Source organism: Carassius carassius, chromosome 13, assembly GCF_963082965.1.
Source record: "Carassius carassius chromosome 13, fCarCar2.1, whole genome shotgun sequence".
NCBI classification, from domain to species: Eukaryota; Metazoa; Chordata; class Actinopteri; order Cypriniformes; family Cyprinidae; genus Carassius; species Carassius carassius.
In genome coordinates this window covers 2,162,256-2,178,917 of record NC_081767.1, presented here as the reverse complement: position 1 = coordinate 2,178,917, position 16,662 = coordinate 2,162,256, and the positions used below count along the sequence as shown (strand labels likewise).

General features: G+C 39.0%; 1 protein-coding gene across 6 annotated transcripts in view; it reads right to left on the bottom strand.

Moving 5' to 3' along the window:
• Positions 1–2,962: 2,962 nt before the first annotated feature.
• Positions 2,963–16,662, bottom strand: part of LOC132155827 (CMP-N-acetylneuraminate-beta-galactosamide-alpha-2,3-sialyltransferase 4-like) — a 38,997-nt gene continuing 25,297 nt past the window's right edge. For 5 of the 6 annotated variants that reach the window (XM_059564540.1, XM_059564541.1, XM_059564538.1 and 2 more), the window contains 7 exons: positions 14,528–14,625; positions 14,217–14,280; positions 12,862–12,960; positions 10,492–10,681; positions 10,272–10,409; positions 3,436–3,588; positions 2,963–3,346 (listed from right to left, as the gene is read on the bottom strand). In XM_059564540.1, the coding sequence (XP_059420523.1) occupies positions 3,257–3,346; positions 3,436–3,588; positions 10,272–10,409; positions 10,492–10,681; positions 12,862–12,960; positions 14,217–14,280; positions 14,528–14,625 (832 nt within the window). In that variant the 3' untranslated portion in view covers positions 2,963–3,256. The remainder of the gene's footprint in view (positions 3,347–3,435; positions 3,589–10,271; positions 10,410–10,491; positions 10,682–12,861; positions 12,961–14,216; positions 14,281–14,527; positions 14,626–16,662) is intronic. The other variant, XM_059564543.1, reaches the window with a different exon arrangement.

Below are 16,662 nucleotides of genomic sequence, written 5' to 3'. Positions count from 1 at the left end.
AGACTGGATCTGGTGGCTACAGTGACCTCAGAATAAGAGAGAAACAGACTAATATTAGCGTAGATTCCATTCTTCTAAAGATGTAGCAAGTACACCGGGTGTTATGGGAAGTGTTCCCGGTTCCAGTTTACCTAATTAATGCAGCCTAAAAATCCTTTAACGGATTTGGATATTAAAAGCATATTAGTATGTTAGTATGTACTTTAAGGCAATTGCTCATTTGTAAGTCTCTTTGAATAAAATAATCTGTTAATTGAATAAATGTAAATGCAAGTGCAATTAACCTTACGTTAGGCTGCTGATATAACAGTAGAAGCAGAATGTGAACAGAGTAGCCCAATATCTACTTCACCAAAACTCGCTGTGTTATAAGTGTGTGCGCTTTTACCTGTACAATCCCTGCAATCCACAGCGTGTGGGAAGGTTCATCACATGGGGAAAAAAAGACCAGTTCAGGTTTGGCACAATTTTTAAAAGAGTGTGGGTGCACTGAGCACAATGCAGCATTCAGACATACACAACATAATCTCCACTCAACACCGTCCTAATGTTCAAAGAATGCTTTCAGAATTCATACACCGTCGGCAAACAAAAGAAAGCATCAAACTCTCAAACAGATCTGTTGGCCCATGCAAACAGTTCAAGTGTGTAAAGAGAGCTGATTTTGCAATTAAGCAAAAAATAGCAGTTCTTTGTGCATCTGAGCCAAGAATTACACGCAAGCATCATAATGATGCAGCAGCACTGTACTGTAGGAGAAAATTACTGAAGAGCAACTGCTTTTCTAGCTGCATTTGCATATACTTTCCATGCGAGTCAGCTACGCTGATTACTGAAACAGAGCTGAGCATTTAAATATCACACAAATCTGTCATTTACCAGCCAATGGGTCATTTAAACCTGAATCTGAAATGTGCAGACCTCTACTAACTACTGAAACATTGATTGAAGAAAAATCCTGCATTATTGATGAAAACCACACAGGCATTTTCTGCTTAAAGCGTGCAATCATTATATCAGATCTCTGGCTGATGCATGCAAACATATGCATACCCACATCTACAGTCATGTCTGAACAAGGTGTCCCATTGATAAGTTGCACTGACCTTGTTTTTGGTTGTCATATAAACAGATATTTTTCAATTATGTAACTGTGTGTTGCATAACACAACAAGGTTGACCAATCAGGTATGACAAAGCAATGCATCCAGGTTCCACACTGATTCTGCAGGAGGAACGAAACCACTACTGTTCAGACTCTCCAGTCTCGGAAAAAGAGGGCCAGTGACGCACTTCAACGACTCCTTCTTTTGTGCCCTAAACGAATTCAAGAGTGGCCATCCCTTCAGAGAGAAAATAAAAGCAGCAGTTTATGTCTGTACTGGCACAGAACTTAAATAAGTGTGTACTAATGGAGAATACAGAGAAGAACTTGATGGCAAAAAGAGCTGATGACTATGACATGAGCATCTCAATAGTGCATACAATAACATGTATAGTATTGAAGAAAAAGTTAATTTATTATTCATTGACATTTCTCTCACTTTGTCTACTAGTTTGGATGGATTTTTTTCAATGAATTCAGTACAATTTATTGTGAGATTAAAGGATGCATGGACAGCTGTCTGGAATTTGACTAAAACAAGTTATCTGAGGGATGCTTACCTTCTAGAACAGTCTGGAACAGACTTGTGATGCCTTCTTATGCTTCCTCCAATTATGGCTCTGATTTATGAAAGCTGCTGGTTCATGCTTTGCAGCATCCATTTGAATGACACCAAGAGTTCCCCTCACACTTGATATCTTTGCTGTATTAGGATGCTGATAGAGAACATCAGTCATATTAAGGGCTGAGGCTGGGTCTGGCAGCATATTCAGGCACATAAAAACACTCTCTGCTGACTCCAACTGAAAAACAGCTCCTTCGAAACTATAAGCTGAAAGCAGAGCGTGAACAGAAGGCCATCATGTTCATGTGATGTGCTTCAGTGCATGCATGCAGACTCATTTGTCACTGTCTCTGTTATCAGAGCGTTGATCAGTCGCCCTCTTCAGGCGCTGTGAGGAACTGCTCATCACTTCACAACCATTTTATGATTAGATCTATTAGAAGCTTTTCTTTGACATATCAGATTCACCCCTAAATTAACTTTCATATATATATATATATATATATATATATATATATATATATATATATATATATATATATATATATATATATATATATATATAAATTTATTTTTTATTTGGGGGTTAAGCATTTATTGTATTATTATTATTATTATTATTATTTATTCAATTTATTGATTGATTGAGTGATTGTATTTATTTATTTTGGTGGTCGTGGTTGGGTGGAAAAGCATTTTATCCAACATTTATTTCCCACTCTATTTGCAGTTTTTAATTTATTACTTAAAGGCCCTGTCAAAAATTAAGTATACAAAGCTGTGATTTTGTTGAATTTACATTAGTTGATAAATGTGCAAATTTTCGCATTTAGAGGATTATCATTTATTTTCAAGAATGTAGAGATGATATGTTCTGTTGTGTATTCATTTATTTTTATATTGTTTATATTTATTTGTTTCACTTTCTTTTACTTCTCACTTTTAACATTATTTTGTTTAAAAAAAATTTTTGTAATCAGTTTTTTTTCTTTGCAAAACTGAAAATCAGTTCTCAATTGTTTCATTTTTGTTTCCATTTTGTCTCTTATTTTTAATTCAAACAAAGGCAATTACAGTGCTCTCACGCAATACGAGTACAGAGCTGTATTAATATGGATTTTGATGAGAAATCATATTTTGATCTCTGACTTTTTGTATCTTGACAACAATTTGAGACAGAAACCTCTGAGAAGCCGGAGACACTCTTCATTTGTTCATCTGAGATCTTATGAGTATTGCTTGTAAATCGCCAAATAAAAACAAGATGCATATTATCATTTTATTAATGTTCACAAAATATAATTTTATTAAAGTTCACAAAATATCCAGTCGTGATATTTTCTTAAAAAAAAGTTCCCGAAAGGAAACAAAACAATAAGCAGGAAAGATTCACTCATTATAAATACTTGAGGTCAGAGAAAAAATGGTGAATCACAAAGAAATGCAGAAACTTCTAACATCTCTGCAGCGTGACAGCTGGAAGTCTCAGTTCAGTCTAAGTCAGAACGAAGGTGAAGATATTGTCTGTAATGCCATATTTACATGCGTTTATGTGTGTGTTTATTCATTTGTGTTCATGTTGGGTGTCAGGAATGAGGATGAAGATATAAAATAGCTCCCTGGTCTTCCAGTCTCTTAAGCACCAGAGCCTCTTGATTGAGATCGTGGTAGGAATTCTGAAACAACAACCACATTCCCAACATGAGAGTCAAAGCACCAACCACAGCTCAGTTTTTCCATTGCACATGGATGCTTTAAAACCAACCTTCATGGATCTCATCGTCTCCTTTCCATAATAGTGGATGGGCTGTTTCTGGTTCCTGGACTCTGGGTATCCGAATCCAGCCACGTGCACAACGTCACAGTAGTTTAGAGCCACAAACACAGCCAGAATGCCAGTTGTGGGATGCACTGGTTTCTGACGGAGAAACAGAGAAGTGGGTTTAATAATGTTTGTCCTCCTGCAGGGAGCGGCTGAAGACTCTTAACATTACTATGAATGATTCAAAAGCCCAGGACATCTTAGCTTTTACTTTAAGTCATCTAAAGCAGATTTGATTACTTTTGTGCTGTATAAATACAGGTATGTCTAATCAAATGCTCTCCCTTCCTTTAGTCCCACTTGTAGACGTCTCTGAAGAAGACTGAGATGTAACATTTCCGATTGACTATTTCTTTTTAAAAAGAAGAAGAAGAAGGAGCTCTTTCAGGTCCTGCACAAGCTTTAATAGGAAATATGTCAACATAGGACATAAACTGTACTTTAAAAAAAAAGAGGTTTTAAACTTCGTAAAAACATTTAACACACTTACCTTGCCATCAAAACAATGCAATAAACTATTTAAAATGTATTCTATGTTAATTATTGGCAGAAAGCACCTTTTAAGTTGGAAACTTTCTACTTACAGCAGTAAAAGAAAGTAATGCATCTTGACTTTTTCCAGCCCTGCCTGATTAAGCTGCATCTCTCTCTCTCTCTCTCTCTCTCTCTCTCTCTCTCTCTCTTTGTGAACTGATTTCAAAATGTCTCAGAAATGTTCATTTCGGAATATAATAATTTTTTTTATATTAATATTTAGATTTTAAGTGGAGATAAAGTACCTGTTACCTTCAAGGACTTTCTGTTCCTTTTGAGTTTCCTTATTTGGTCATGTTCATTTTCCTGTTTGGTCGCTTTTGACTAATTACTTCCCTTGTGCTTAAATACCCTGTCTGTTTCATTCCTCCTTGTCCGTGATTATTGTACCGTATCGTGTTGTTATGTTGGATGTGCCCTTATTCTCCCGCGATCATTAAAAGAACCCTTTTATATATCTTCTTCCTTGTGCGCCTTCATTAACACACCAGCAGCTGTAACAGAATCACGGACCTAAAAGTGTATTTAGTGGCGTTTTTCTTTCTTTTTTGTTTTGTCTTTCCCCTCTCCCGGAATAGCCTTACCAGGAGTCCAACTCCTGTGCCTGGAGCAACTGGACCGTTCGCTGGAGGACTACACCAGGGACTTTCTCGATCTGGCATGCCTTACCCACTCCCCGACCGCTCCCTCTGTAACTTTTATTACACCAGCCTGAGCGAGCGGTGTAAGGCACGCCTTCCAGCAAACGGTCCCAGAGAGGATTTCGCCGCTTTCGTGGAGTGGGTGCTGGAGAAAAATGGATCGTTGTTCACCATCTGCACCTCTGAAGAGGATATCTCTAGCCCCACTCCCGAACCAGAGACCAGCCAGCCGCCATCCCTCTGCACGGAGATAAAGCCAGAGCCCACCGCAGAGCCCAAGCCTATCATTGTTGGGGAGCAAGGACTCGAGAGCGCGACTGACCAGGTGTGTGAGCCGGCAACACAGTGCGTCGTGGGATTACTGGTGGAGATCGAGGGCGTTGAGGAAAGCCCTGCCCACACTCCTGCGACTGAGGGTGAGCTTCACTTGGTTTCTTTGAATTATATGGAGGAATTAATGGACCTTATAATATGGTTTGTGGAGGTAACTCCTGAATATCCTATTTCTCCGCTGGTTCAGCCCAGCCCTGAATCCCCTGTTTCTCTGCTGGTTCCTTCCAGCCCTGATCCTCCTGTGTTCCCTCCCAGCCTCCCTTTCCTGCCTCCTCCTAGACCAGTCAGTTCCTCTGCTCCATTTACGCTGGTTCCGTCCAGCCCTGATCTTCCTGTGTTCCCTCCCAGCCTCCCTCTCCCGCCTCCTCCTACACCAGTCTGTTCCTCAAACTCATCTCAGCTGGTGCCAGTCAGTCCCGCAGCTCACCCTCAGTCAGTGCAATCTGGGCGCGATGGTTCGCCGCGGGACTTCCAGTCTCCAGCTCCGCCTCGGCATGAGGATTCCCTGTCTCCGCCTCCAGCCTACGAGCCCTGGACTCCACCTCGGTCCTTCGACCCAGCAGCTCCGCCTTGGCACCCTGCTTCCTCGTCTCCACCGTGGCTTCATCCCACCAGCTCCACCGGGCTCCCTCGTCCCTCCGGCTCCACCTTAATCAGTCGTCGACCATCCGCCGCCTCGGGACTCCACTCCTATGGCTTCGCCTGGTCATCCCTCCGGCTCTGTCAGGATCCTCCTTCCCTCCAGCTCCACCTTCGTCCTCAGTCGCCCCAACTCCGCAGCGGGCTTCTGGAGCCCCACATCCGCCTCGGTCGCCGGTGCCTTCAGCGCTGCCTTGGACCTCCGGACCCTCTGCATCACCATGGCTCTACAGCTGCTCTTCTCCATCTTGGGCTCCTCACCCCCGGCGCAGTCTCCGTCAGTCTGCCCCCTGGTGACTTCTGTTCATCCTCCACCATGGCTCCTCCCGCCGTCGACTCCACCGTGGATCATCATCCTTGCTGGTCTCTGGAGCACCATCTGGCTCTTCCTGCTCCGGGCTCCTCCCTGGCTCCTCCCTCCATCCACTCCACCCGGGTTCCAAGCTCCTTGCTCCCTCTCTGCCTGCCCCTTGCCTACCCCACGCCTGTCTCCTGAACCCCCACCCTCCCTCTGCTGGACGGTATCTTTCAGTGTGAGGATGCACTGTTCCGGGAGGGGGCGAACTGTTAAGTTCATGGACTTTCTGTTCCTTTTGAGTTTCCTTATTTGGTCATGTTCCTTTTCCTGTTTGGTTGCTTTTGATTAATCCCCACCTGTCTCCATTCCCCTGATTACTTCCCTTGTGCTTAAATACCCTGTCTGTTTAGTTCCTCATTGTCCGTAATTATTGTATCGTATCGTATTGTATTTTTTATGATGGATGTGCCCTTATTCTCCCACGATCATTAAAATAACCCTTTTATATATCTTCTTCCTTGTGCGCCTTCATTAACACACCAGGCGCTGTAACAGTACCCTAATAAAATTGTTTTGCTTGAAATAAATATATATATATATATATATATATATATATATATATATATATATATATATTACTATTATTATAAGCTAAACTAATGTTAGCTAGAAGCACTGTTATTTTAGTTTAATTCGTAATATTGTTACATATTTTGTTAATATTTTGAATTTGTTAGAATTTTTTTATATTTTCCATTTTCCTTTTAAATTATTAATTTGTTTTATATGGTTTTGTTCATTTTTTAGGGTTTAGTTTGTTCTTGGTTTTGATATTTCAGTTAATGTTTAAGTCACTATTTTATGGTTTTAATTTTACTTTTAGTTAACTATAATATCCTTTGGTTTCCATGACCCTGTGAACCCAATGCTATTACTAAATCACAGACTAGCCTGATGATTTCCCCTAAACATTTTCCGTTTTCCACAATTATTCTAATTTTAGAAGTAGAGGCTCAACCAGCATCTCCTGCTGACGGATCACAGGAAGAGCTGAGCTGGTTCAGCTAATCAGTGTCCAGCTTCAGACTAAAGTTAATTTGTTGTTTCAGTCCGTTTCTCAGACTAACAGCTCAGTGACACGTGTGTCTCCCACAATGCTCCTCCATGTTTATTGACCGAGCATGGCTCGGTTTGCCCCCCGAGCGTGTCATCTCTGTGATTCTGGCGGGTGTCCCGGAGTTAGCAGGGGTCCCGATGGTGAACCTCCTTCAGCAGCCAGAGGGGTATAAGAAGCGAGATGCTAAATCTGTTTCACCTGTGTCTGCGTCCAATTGTGTCAAAACATGTCCACATGACAGGAATATGTGAAAGGGTGTGCCTCTAAATATACAAAAGTACATTGAAGGGAAAGAGGATATAAATGTGCATGTTTGTCTAAGCCTGACTCACTGTACTTAATTTAAAAATATGGATGACCAAATGATGAAGGGGAGAGTAGGGAGGAAGTCTAGGGCTGTTACTGGCATGTACCAGGAATAAACAGACACATTACTAATCGTACAGTAATTCTCTCCGGGTTTATCAGGACTCTACAGCTAACTGACCGTACGGACATTTCACAGAAACAAACCTCTTGGCTCTCTCTGACAAACCAGCACAATCCAACATTAACACATGCGAGCAGGGCCGTAGCTGGGGTTTGCGGGGCCCCGGTGCAGGTTGTACCAGTGGACCCTGTTTGAAATTGTTTAATTTGCATGTTCATTCTATTTCTTTATTTGTACTTTTTACACAATGTTTAAGCTTGTTTACGTTTGTAGGTGTAAGTGTAAGTACAGAAACCAAATAATCAAATGTAAAACAGCACTGCATAGTCTTTAGTGTAAAATAAAATATACAGTCAGACCAAAATGTATTCAGATATGTTTAACATTTCTCACATTATCATAGTTTATTTGCTATAGTTTAGAACATGGTAATAAAATAGAACGAGAACAAGAAGAGTTAAACTGTGATTGTAATGGATTACAATCAAACAAAACTTCAGACAACTGTTAGTATGCCAATATATACACAACTATCAATACTTTGTTTCCAATTACCAAGCAATGTTTAATTTTGTTCACTCTTTGGTTAATTAGCAATTAAAGAAGAAACACTTAAGCAAAACACGGTCAGATCAAAGTGTCTGAATACTTTTTGGTCCCAAATAGTTTATCAATTCCACTGGTAGTCCACAGTATGAAGAATTTTGGGTATAATATTTCACAGTTCGCTTTATTTTGCTGTACTCACTTACATAAATGAACTATAGTGCCCTGTACCCACTAATAAAAAATGTCAAAAAATTATATCTGGTGTCTGAATAATTTTTGGTTTGGCTGTGGATTAAATCTTGTTAAAACTACAAAGTAATTCAGTCAAAAGCAGTAGGCCTATGTGATTTTTTGCCTTTAATTTTCTTGGATTAACGTTAAAACTAAAATTAGGCGTGGTCACTTTAAGAGACAATGCATCCATTGTAATAATACACATCCGATTTTTTCGGCACTGTTGACTTTCACTTTTTTTCGACAGTTTTTTCAAACATACTTTCCAAGACAGGTATTTTAACATCATTGTGTATGTATTTGTCGGTACAGAGCAAGAAGAGGCAAATTCAGTGTTCAAGGGCTTTGTGACGCGTCTCTCTGAATGTGCCCTGTGCGCACAGAACACCGCGCGCCGGTGCTGAATTGGGCTCCTTCACATCTTTTTCTGTTCGCATGTTTAAACCGCGATTTGTATTTGTTCGTTCAGGTGCAGGAGGATGCGAAGGAGAGCTTGAGTTAGGTGTTGCTGTCCGTGAGACGCGGCTCTCTGATTGCGCACCGAACACAGCTCGCGAGTAACCAGCCTGTTCAGCTTTTCCGCGTCTTGTGTTTAAATGCTTTAAAATCTTTTGAATGTTTAAATTGGCAAGGCTTAAAACACGTGAAAATGATAAGCTTTCGTGACAACACGCAGCAGTGGCCCATCAACTGTCTTAAACGTCTTTTTTGAGTCGGTTGAGATCGTTGGGGCCCCCCTTCTGCCGTGGGCCCCTATAATCGTCACAACCTTTCACCCCACTAGCGACGGCCCTGCATGCGAGTGAAAACTGGCTTTGCTGAGTGAAACGCTCGCCAGTTGGATTGTGTTTCTTTTTTTTCTTTTTTTTTAAGCAGCATTTCTGGTTTAAGTCGATGTGTAAGAATGATAGTCTGACCTTAACTACTGCAAGTGACGATGACGAGCAGCAAAGACTGTCAAAGGTTTGAGGTCAGGATGATTTGAAGAGGATTTAACTGACATTCAATTGATCAAAGGTGACAGTAGAGACATTTAGATTGTTACAAAATATTTCAGAAATCAACGCTGTTCTTTTGAAACGTTCTGTTCATCGGTGAATCTTGAAAAGTTAAATGTATCACAGTTTCCATAACATTATTAATCAGCACAACTACTTTTTAACATTGATAATAATCAGAAATGTTTCTTGATGAGTAAATCATCATATTTTCATAATTTCTGAAGATCATGTGACACTGAAAACTGGAGCAATGATGCTGAAAATACAGTTGCGCAGTTTTGGAATCAATTATATTTTTAAACATATTCATATAGAAAACATGTATTTTAAATTGTAATAATATTTCACAATATTGCTGATTTTTGATCAAATAAATGAAACCAACCCCAAACATTTGAATGGAATCCGTCTGTTAAAAAATGTCATGTCTTCCACTGCCACCTGGACCTTTTGCAATCAGAAGCTTTTTTGTGTTTTGCACAATGCAAATATAGTGTTCCTCAGACAACATGCAAAATATATTGCATAGAATAATCAATCTTTAATTCAATGGAATTATGTGTTTTATACATTTAGAAATATTATATAAAATAATAATACATCTTATTTGATTTTTATTTTTTATAATCTTTTTTTATGCATATATATATATATATATATATAGAATCAATTTTATTTCATTTATTTATTTTTCTAAAAACTTATTTAAAAAGTATGTCTTTTTTTCTGCTTTAAAATGTGGGGAACTTTAATGTCAAGAATTCATATATGATGCATTAAAATCCAGCCTATGTAGGAAACTCATCAAGTTTTGGACCAAAGTCTTATTACAAAACAAAAAAACAACAACAACATTACTATCAAATATGTATTTTATATTTATATGGTACTATATCCAAGTCTGAGATGATACCAAAAGTAATCCTTTGATTTGGAATATCTGTTCTGCCAAAGTAAGAGTGTTTCTCGTTCCGGGAATCCTGGCCGTGTGTGCAGATCTCACCTGTTGTCTGTGCGGTTGCAGGGGAATCTGAAGCAGCTTGCTGGCTGTTATGCGAAGGAAATATGGGTCCAGGACACGGATCTGACTGGCCTGGCCGAGCCAGATCTGGGGCGGAGGCTTCCAGAAACCCTTTCGGACCTAAATCAAGCACATTGCCTCATGACTACTGTGAAACCAGGTGCATGCTGGCACATGAGGAGAAGAAGTGAGACAGACTGACCCTCTTCTCATCATACAGGATCTCTTTGAGCCAGCGGAGGTCATGCTGTTTGAAAGGAACCAGGACTTGCAGGGTGTCCGGCTCATTGTGGATACCGGGGTTATAGGAGGCAGATTCGGGATAAAACAGGCGTAACGTGGTCTTGTTACCAACATCCACCTCATAGCCTCTCACCGGGGCGTCATTCAGCCTAACACAGAAAGATATGTGAGCAATATATAACAAGGTCAAAAGTCAAATCAGATTAGGCGAGTCAGAATGAGCATTGCTTCTTTCATGCATGCTACTTTTTGAATGAAATCCAGTGCTTGTTTCTTACTAATTTGAGGGCGCTGATTCCAAAAATATGCATTCCCACAAAATATGATGCATTCTGTAGTGTTTTTCACTTTTGTAAGGTGAAGAAGTCTTGCATTATCGGCAGAAAAACAACACAAATGCATGATTCCTGTCTTCCTCTGAGCCACATTACATCAATTTGTTCAATTCTCAGCCCATTTTCATGTGTATTATTTCATGCTCAGCCCCGGGAAGAATAATGCAAGGTGGAGCCAGATGTGTTGTGCTGCATCAAACATCCAAACAGAGACAGAACTCATTTTTACAATGATCCCACTTGTTGCATTTACTTTTTGTCATTAAATGTTTTGAGATTTGATTTTGTTATTTTGTGCACTGAAGCTGATACATTTATATAATTTGAACAAAACTGTGTGATGGAAAGTTGTATTGATATTTAATGCAATTCTAATGGGACTGATGGAAACGTGTCAATTAACGAGCAACGACAGAAACAAATTGATATTGGTCACAATTTATGAATATTGACCATGCAATGTAGTTTGTACACAATTTGTGCAGTTAATGAGGAAAAGTGTTAAAGCTTGGCAGAAAACAGGATGCAATTAGCTCATTTATGAAGTGACAGGCTTGTGCAGCCAAACTGCATTTCCCATTATTCCCTGTGCCAGCAAGTGAAAGCCAAAATACATAACGACATTGATTTTGCTAAAGTTGTTCTAAAAAAATTAATGGGAGTTGAACTGTGAAAACATCCGGCATCAGGAAGGGAGAGTTTCCTCTGATTGATAAAGATGAAGGAGTTCCTATTTCAGAAATAATAAACTTTGAAAGAATCTGCTCCAGACACGTAATTGCATGTTATTTAAAATTAAATTGCAATGCATTAGAGTTTAAATTTAAATGAAATGTACTTAGTACTTAAGTGTTTTTTTTTTACCACTTAAAATAGGACTTCTTTACGTGTAATTTCATAATTACTTCTATTGTCTTTGAAACATGGTTAAAGTATCTGCTGGATGTACCCACAAGCATTTATGGTAAACTAAAATATACTTCAATGTCATTTCTATTGAAACGTGTAAATAATCTATTTTTTTTTAATATATTTAAAAAATGTTAGAACCATTAAAAATAACGACTTTCTCATGTTATGACTGACAATACAGTAAAAACTGTAGTATTCTTAAATATTATTAAAATTTAAAATAACAGTCTCTATTCTAATATATTGTAAAATGTAATTTATATAAATGTAATTAATAGACATTTCAAAAGAACACCATTTTTATTTGAAATAGAAATATTTTGTAATATAAATACCTTTACTGTCATTGCTGATCAAATTATTCATTATTATTATAAATTGATTTTCTCTATTGGAAAACATGCATTAAGTTCATCAAAAGTGACAGTAAATATATATAATTATGCCTGCTCCTTATCAACTGACCCCCACATTACGTCATTTTTCACAGGAGTGAATCCTTGCAGGAAAAAAAAAACCTCCCTTTTTTTTCTCACAAATGAGATTAGAGAGGAGCTGGTGTTCTGCTCACACTTTGAAGCATCAGGATTTGTAACTCAACACCAAATGTCAAGCGGCACGGCTCTCGTCGCCCGCCGTGATTAGCTTCTGAGAACACGGCGAGGACAGGACACCATGGAAAAACACACTCAGCCAAATTCTCCCGTTTGTTAGAGGGCTTACAGGAAATAAAATGGAATTTGTTCATTCCAGGGCTATAAAGCGGCTTGAGAAACAGTAGCCAAGCAGAGCTCTATCAGCAGGAGGTATTGCTAAGTGAGCCACTCAACAGACTTACAATAAAACAAGAATGTAAAACACAAGCCAGACTAATGGAAAGGCTTTCACGCTGTACATAGAAATAAAAATATATTTAATGGGCAATGGAAAACAAGAGATGGAGAACTAAAAAGTTCATACATGAAGCTCAAACTACAACTTTCTAAAGACTTACATTAGAAAAGAGACTTCTTTTAAAGATCGAGGAGTCTTAAATGCTAAATTAAGACTGAAAGGTCAAACAGAGGTGAAGGTGTTATTACCTGACCACCACGTTGTATTTGTTAATGATCTCCCCCAGTGAACTGTTTTTTATGGAAAAGCTGTTTCCAATGACTGCACACGTCCTGCAATCTAAGCTGCTGACACACAGAGCACTTTCCATGAATACGACACACAATCAAGGCCACAAAACATGTACTCTGTAGTGAAATGAGGTGTTTAGGTTCAGATTAGCCATTTTTACAATGTCTAAACACAACTTCAAGTTATGGTATACCCAAAGATGGACATTTGCTGAAAATGTGCTCACCCCCAGGCCATCCAAGACGTAGATGAATTTGTTTCAGATATGAAGAAATTTACATCAGTGTCTCAGCAAGGGATGCTCTGCAGTGAATGGGTGCCGTCAGAATGAGAGTCCGAACAGCTGATAATAACATCACAATAATCCACAAGTAGCTGAAACAGATCCACTATTAAGACAATTTTAATTTCAAACCATTGCTTCTGGACAAGATTCAAGGCCTCTATTTATAATATCGATTTCTCCACTGGAGAACTCACCTTGTCTGAATCAGGAGAGAAATCTCCACAGATCAAGCATCAGTTATGAGCCAAAACAGTCCAAAATGGCTCTAAACAAATATGTGGGTGGATTTTGATGTGAGAAACAACAGAACATGGACTTTTTCACTGGAGAAAGTGTTATTATGCATTATGGACATTGTATTTTTGATGGAAGCAATGGTTTGAAGTTTGTCTTAATGCTGGATTTGTCTCAGGTTTTGTCTCTTCCAGATGTTAACTGATGAACTGCAGTGCTGTGGATTATTGTGATGTATTTATCATCTAGCATTCTGATGGCACCCATTCAATTGCTGAGACACTGATGCAATGCTACATTTCTACAAATCTAATGAAGAAACAAACTCATCCTGATCTTGGATGGACTGAGAGTGAGTGAATGTATTTTTTTTTTAGTTCAATTTTTGGGTGAACTATTCCTTTAAAACCCTCAATGTGATTTTATTTTCTAACAATTAACATTAGACAAACATCAAAATGAAAATGGAAAACTGTTTAAATGAAAATCTACAAATTAAACTAAACTGGTAACAGGATTGTGAGTAGCGTACTTATATTTAGTAACACGGTAGTAACATGTTTTGTTAAGTATGTTTGTTTTTAGGTTTTACTTCTTTTAAAATAATTAATAAATAGACATATTAAGCAAGAACATTCCTGTAAATCATTTGTAATGCATGCTGTAATTCATGCCACGCTGAACACGTCGTAAGCAACTGAAGCAGGTGAGAGAATCTGAGGAATGGGTTTTCTGCAAGCGTATGGGTGCTTGAGTTCAGATACTGGTGAAAGCAGCTCGGCCGTACTTCACCTCTCAATGTTAGCTGGCATTGTGTAGCTGAGAGTCACTGCCAAAACCTTCAGAAGCAAGAGCTCTGCAGAGACAAAGAAGAAAGTATCTGAACAAAGTGCACCATTATCAGCATGAATGGATTAATATCATGCTGAGCACAGAACCAACACATAAACGTCTTTATATTACATTGCCTGAAAGGTTTCGAGGGCATGTGAGGTTTCATCAAGAAGCCATATTTAACATAAGCATTAGCTTAATGACCCTGCAGCAGATGTAACCATTGTATTAAAGGAAAGATTATAAGAGAGCGGAGTAACTGTACATACCGCTGCCTTTAATACCGTAGGGCAGAGCTTCAGATGACAGATGTTCCCTCCAGAAGAAATCCTCCAGCTTTAGAAAGAGCTCAGTCTTCCGGCTCATGCTGTGTCGGTGAAATATTATATTACTACATTATTCTGATTTCTGAAGATCATGTGACACTGAAGACTGGAGTGATGATGCTGAAAATACAGCTGCGCATCACAGGAATAAATTATATTTTAAAGTATATTAAAATAGAAAAACCTTAGGTCACACTTTATTTTAAGGTCCAATTTTCGCCATTAACAAACCATCAACTATGTTTTTGCCTCAATAAACTGAGAATGTGCTGCTTATTAATAGTTAGTAAGGTAGTTATTAAGTACCGGAATAATAAGTGAGGATTAGGGATGTAGAATATGGTCATGCAGAATACAAGCTTTACATTATGAAAACAATGACAGAATTGTACTGTGATGACTATATGTCATCAGCACAGATTCGTATTACACAGTGCACTAGTTTGGCAACACTGTTGTGTAATACTGAGATGTAGGGGTTAACCAAGCCAGTCTTTCATAACAGCACAGCCAGAGTCCTCACACGTGGATCTGTTGCTTTTATAGCTCAGCCAGGCTTTAACACGCTCCCATGGGAAGTCGTGGCCTAATGGTTAGAGAGTCGGACTCCCAATCGAAAGGTTGTGAGTTCGAGTCCCGGGCCGGCAGGTATTGTGGGTGGGGGGAGTGCATGTACAGTTCTCTCTCCACCTTCAATACCACGACTTAGGTGCCCTTGAACAAGGCATTGAACCCCCAACTGCTCCCCGGGCGCCGCAGCATAAATGGCTGCCCACTGCTCCGGGTGTGTGCTCACAGTGTGTGTGTGTGTTCACTGCTCTGTGTGTGTGCATTTCGGATGGGTTAAATGCAGAGCACAAATTCTGAGTATGGGTCACCATACTTGGCTGAATGTCACTTCACTTCACTGCCCAAGAGCGAGAGGAGTCTCATTTTTCATTAAGTGCCCTGTTATTCTCTGGCTACACCAGCTACAGGAGAAATCCTGATGGGTTTTAAGAGCTCCTGTTAGGGAAAAAACTGTCCATTTTCACCCATTTCTGTGTCTGTTTTCTGTGACAAACACAGTAAACAATTTTGAATATGTGGTTGAATACATTGCTCCAGACTGCTGGCCAACTGTGTTAACAACTCTGAACCAATGCTCCTCAGTTTATGAGTGAACAAAGCATTATTTGTGGATTATTTTGTCAATGTTGACTCAGAAACCGAGGTGCATAAACTCAAATTAATATGATTAATCAGTTCCACAATAAAACAAGATGATAAAAATATTTAATCCATAATTTGGTAATAATATAGCATGATATGACATTTCATTTTTTGACAAACGTGACCTTTGGCTTCACAAGATGTTACTGGGTGATATAAAGTTGTTACATTTTTTGGGAAGTTGTGGCCTAGTGGTTAGAGAGTTTGACTTCAAACCTAAGGTTGTGGGTTTGCGACTCATGCCATCAAAGATGTAAGTGATTTTTTTTTTTTTCAGTAAAGAGTTTGTCCACAGTGTGTGTGTGTGTGTGTGTGTGTGTGTGTGTGTGTGTGTGTGTGTGTGTGTGTGTGTGTGTGTGTGTGTGTTTGTGTGTGCACTTTGGATGGATTCTGAGTATGGGTCAACATACTTGGCCATATGTCACGTCACCTACACTTTAAAATAATGTGGACAGATCTGTCTTTTGAGCAAGCTGAAGTTTTGGTTTAACCTCTGAAACCTTAGGAATGACTTTTGCTTATATACAGAAAGTTTAGTCTTCCTAGATCTGACAGCAACGTGAATCAGGGATCATTAAATCCTTAAAAATGATGGTGTACTAGCTGGAGAATAAATACACAAATAAAAGCAAAAAGTGAAACTCCAGATGGAGAGGCTACATGTTCAGATAGGAGCAGCCAGCTGTGTACATAATAACACAGAGAACACTACAATACAAAAAACACAGATCCGCAAGAGACAGCATACCAAGTTGCCAAGTTGTAATAATTCTATTCAAATGCTATTTAACCCTCCAAAGCTTTTCAAAAAAGGTCACTTTGGCAATTCATGGAAATTTTTTATCAGGGACAGAACGAGCGTAACT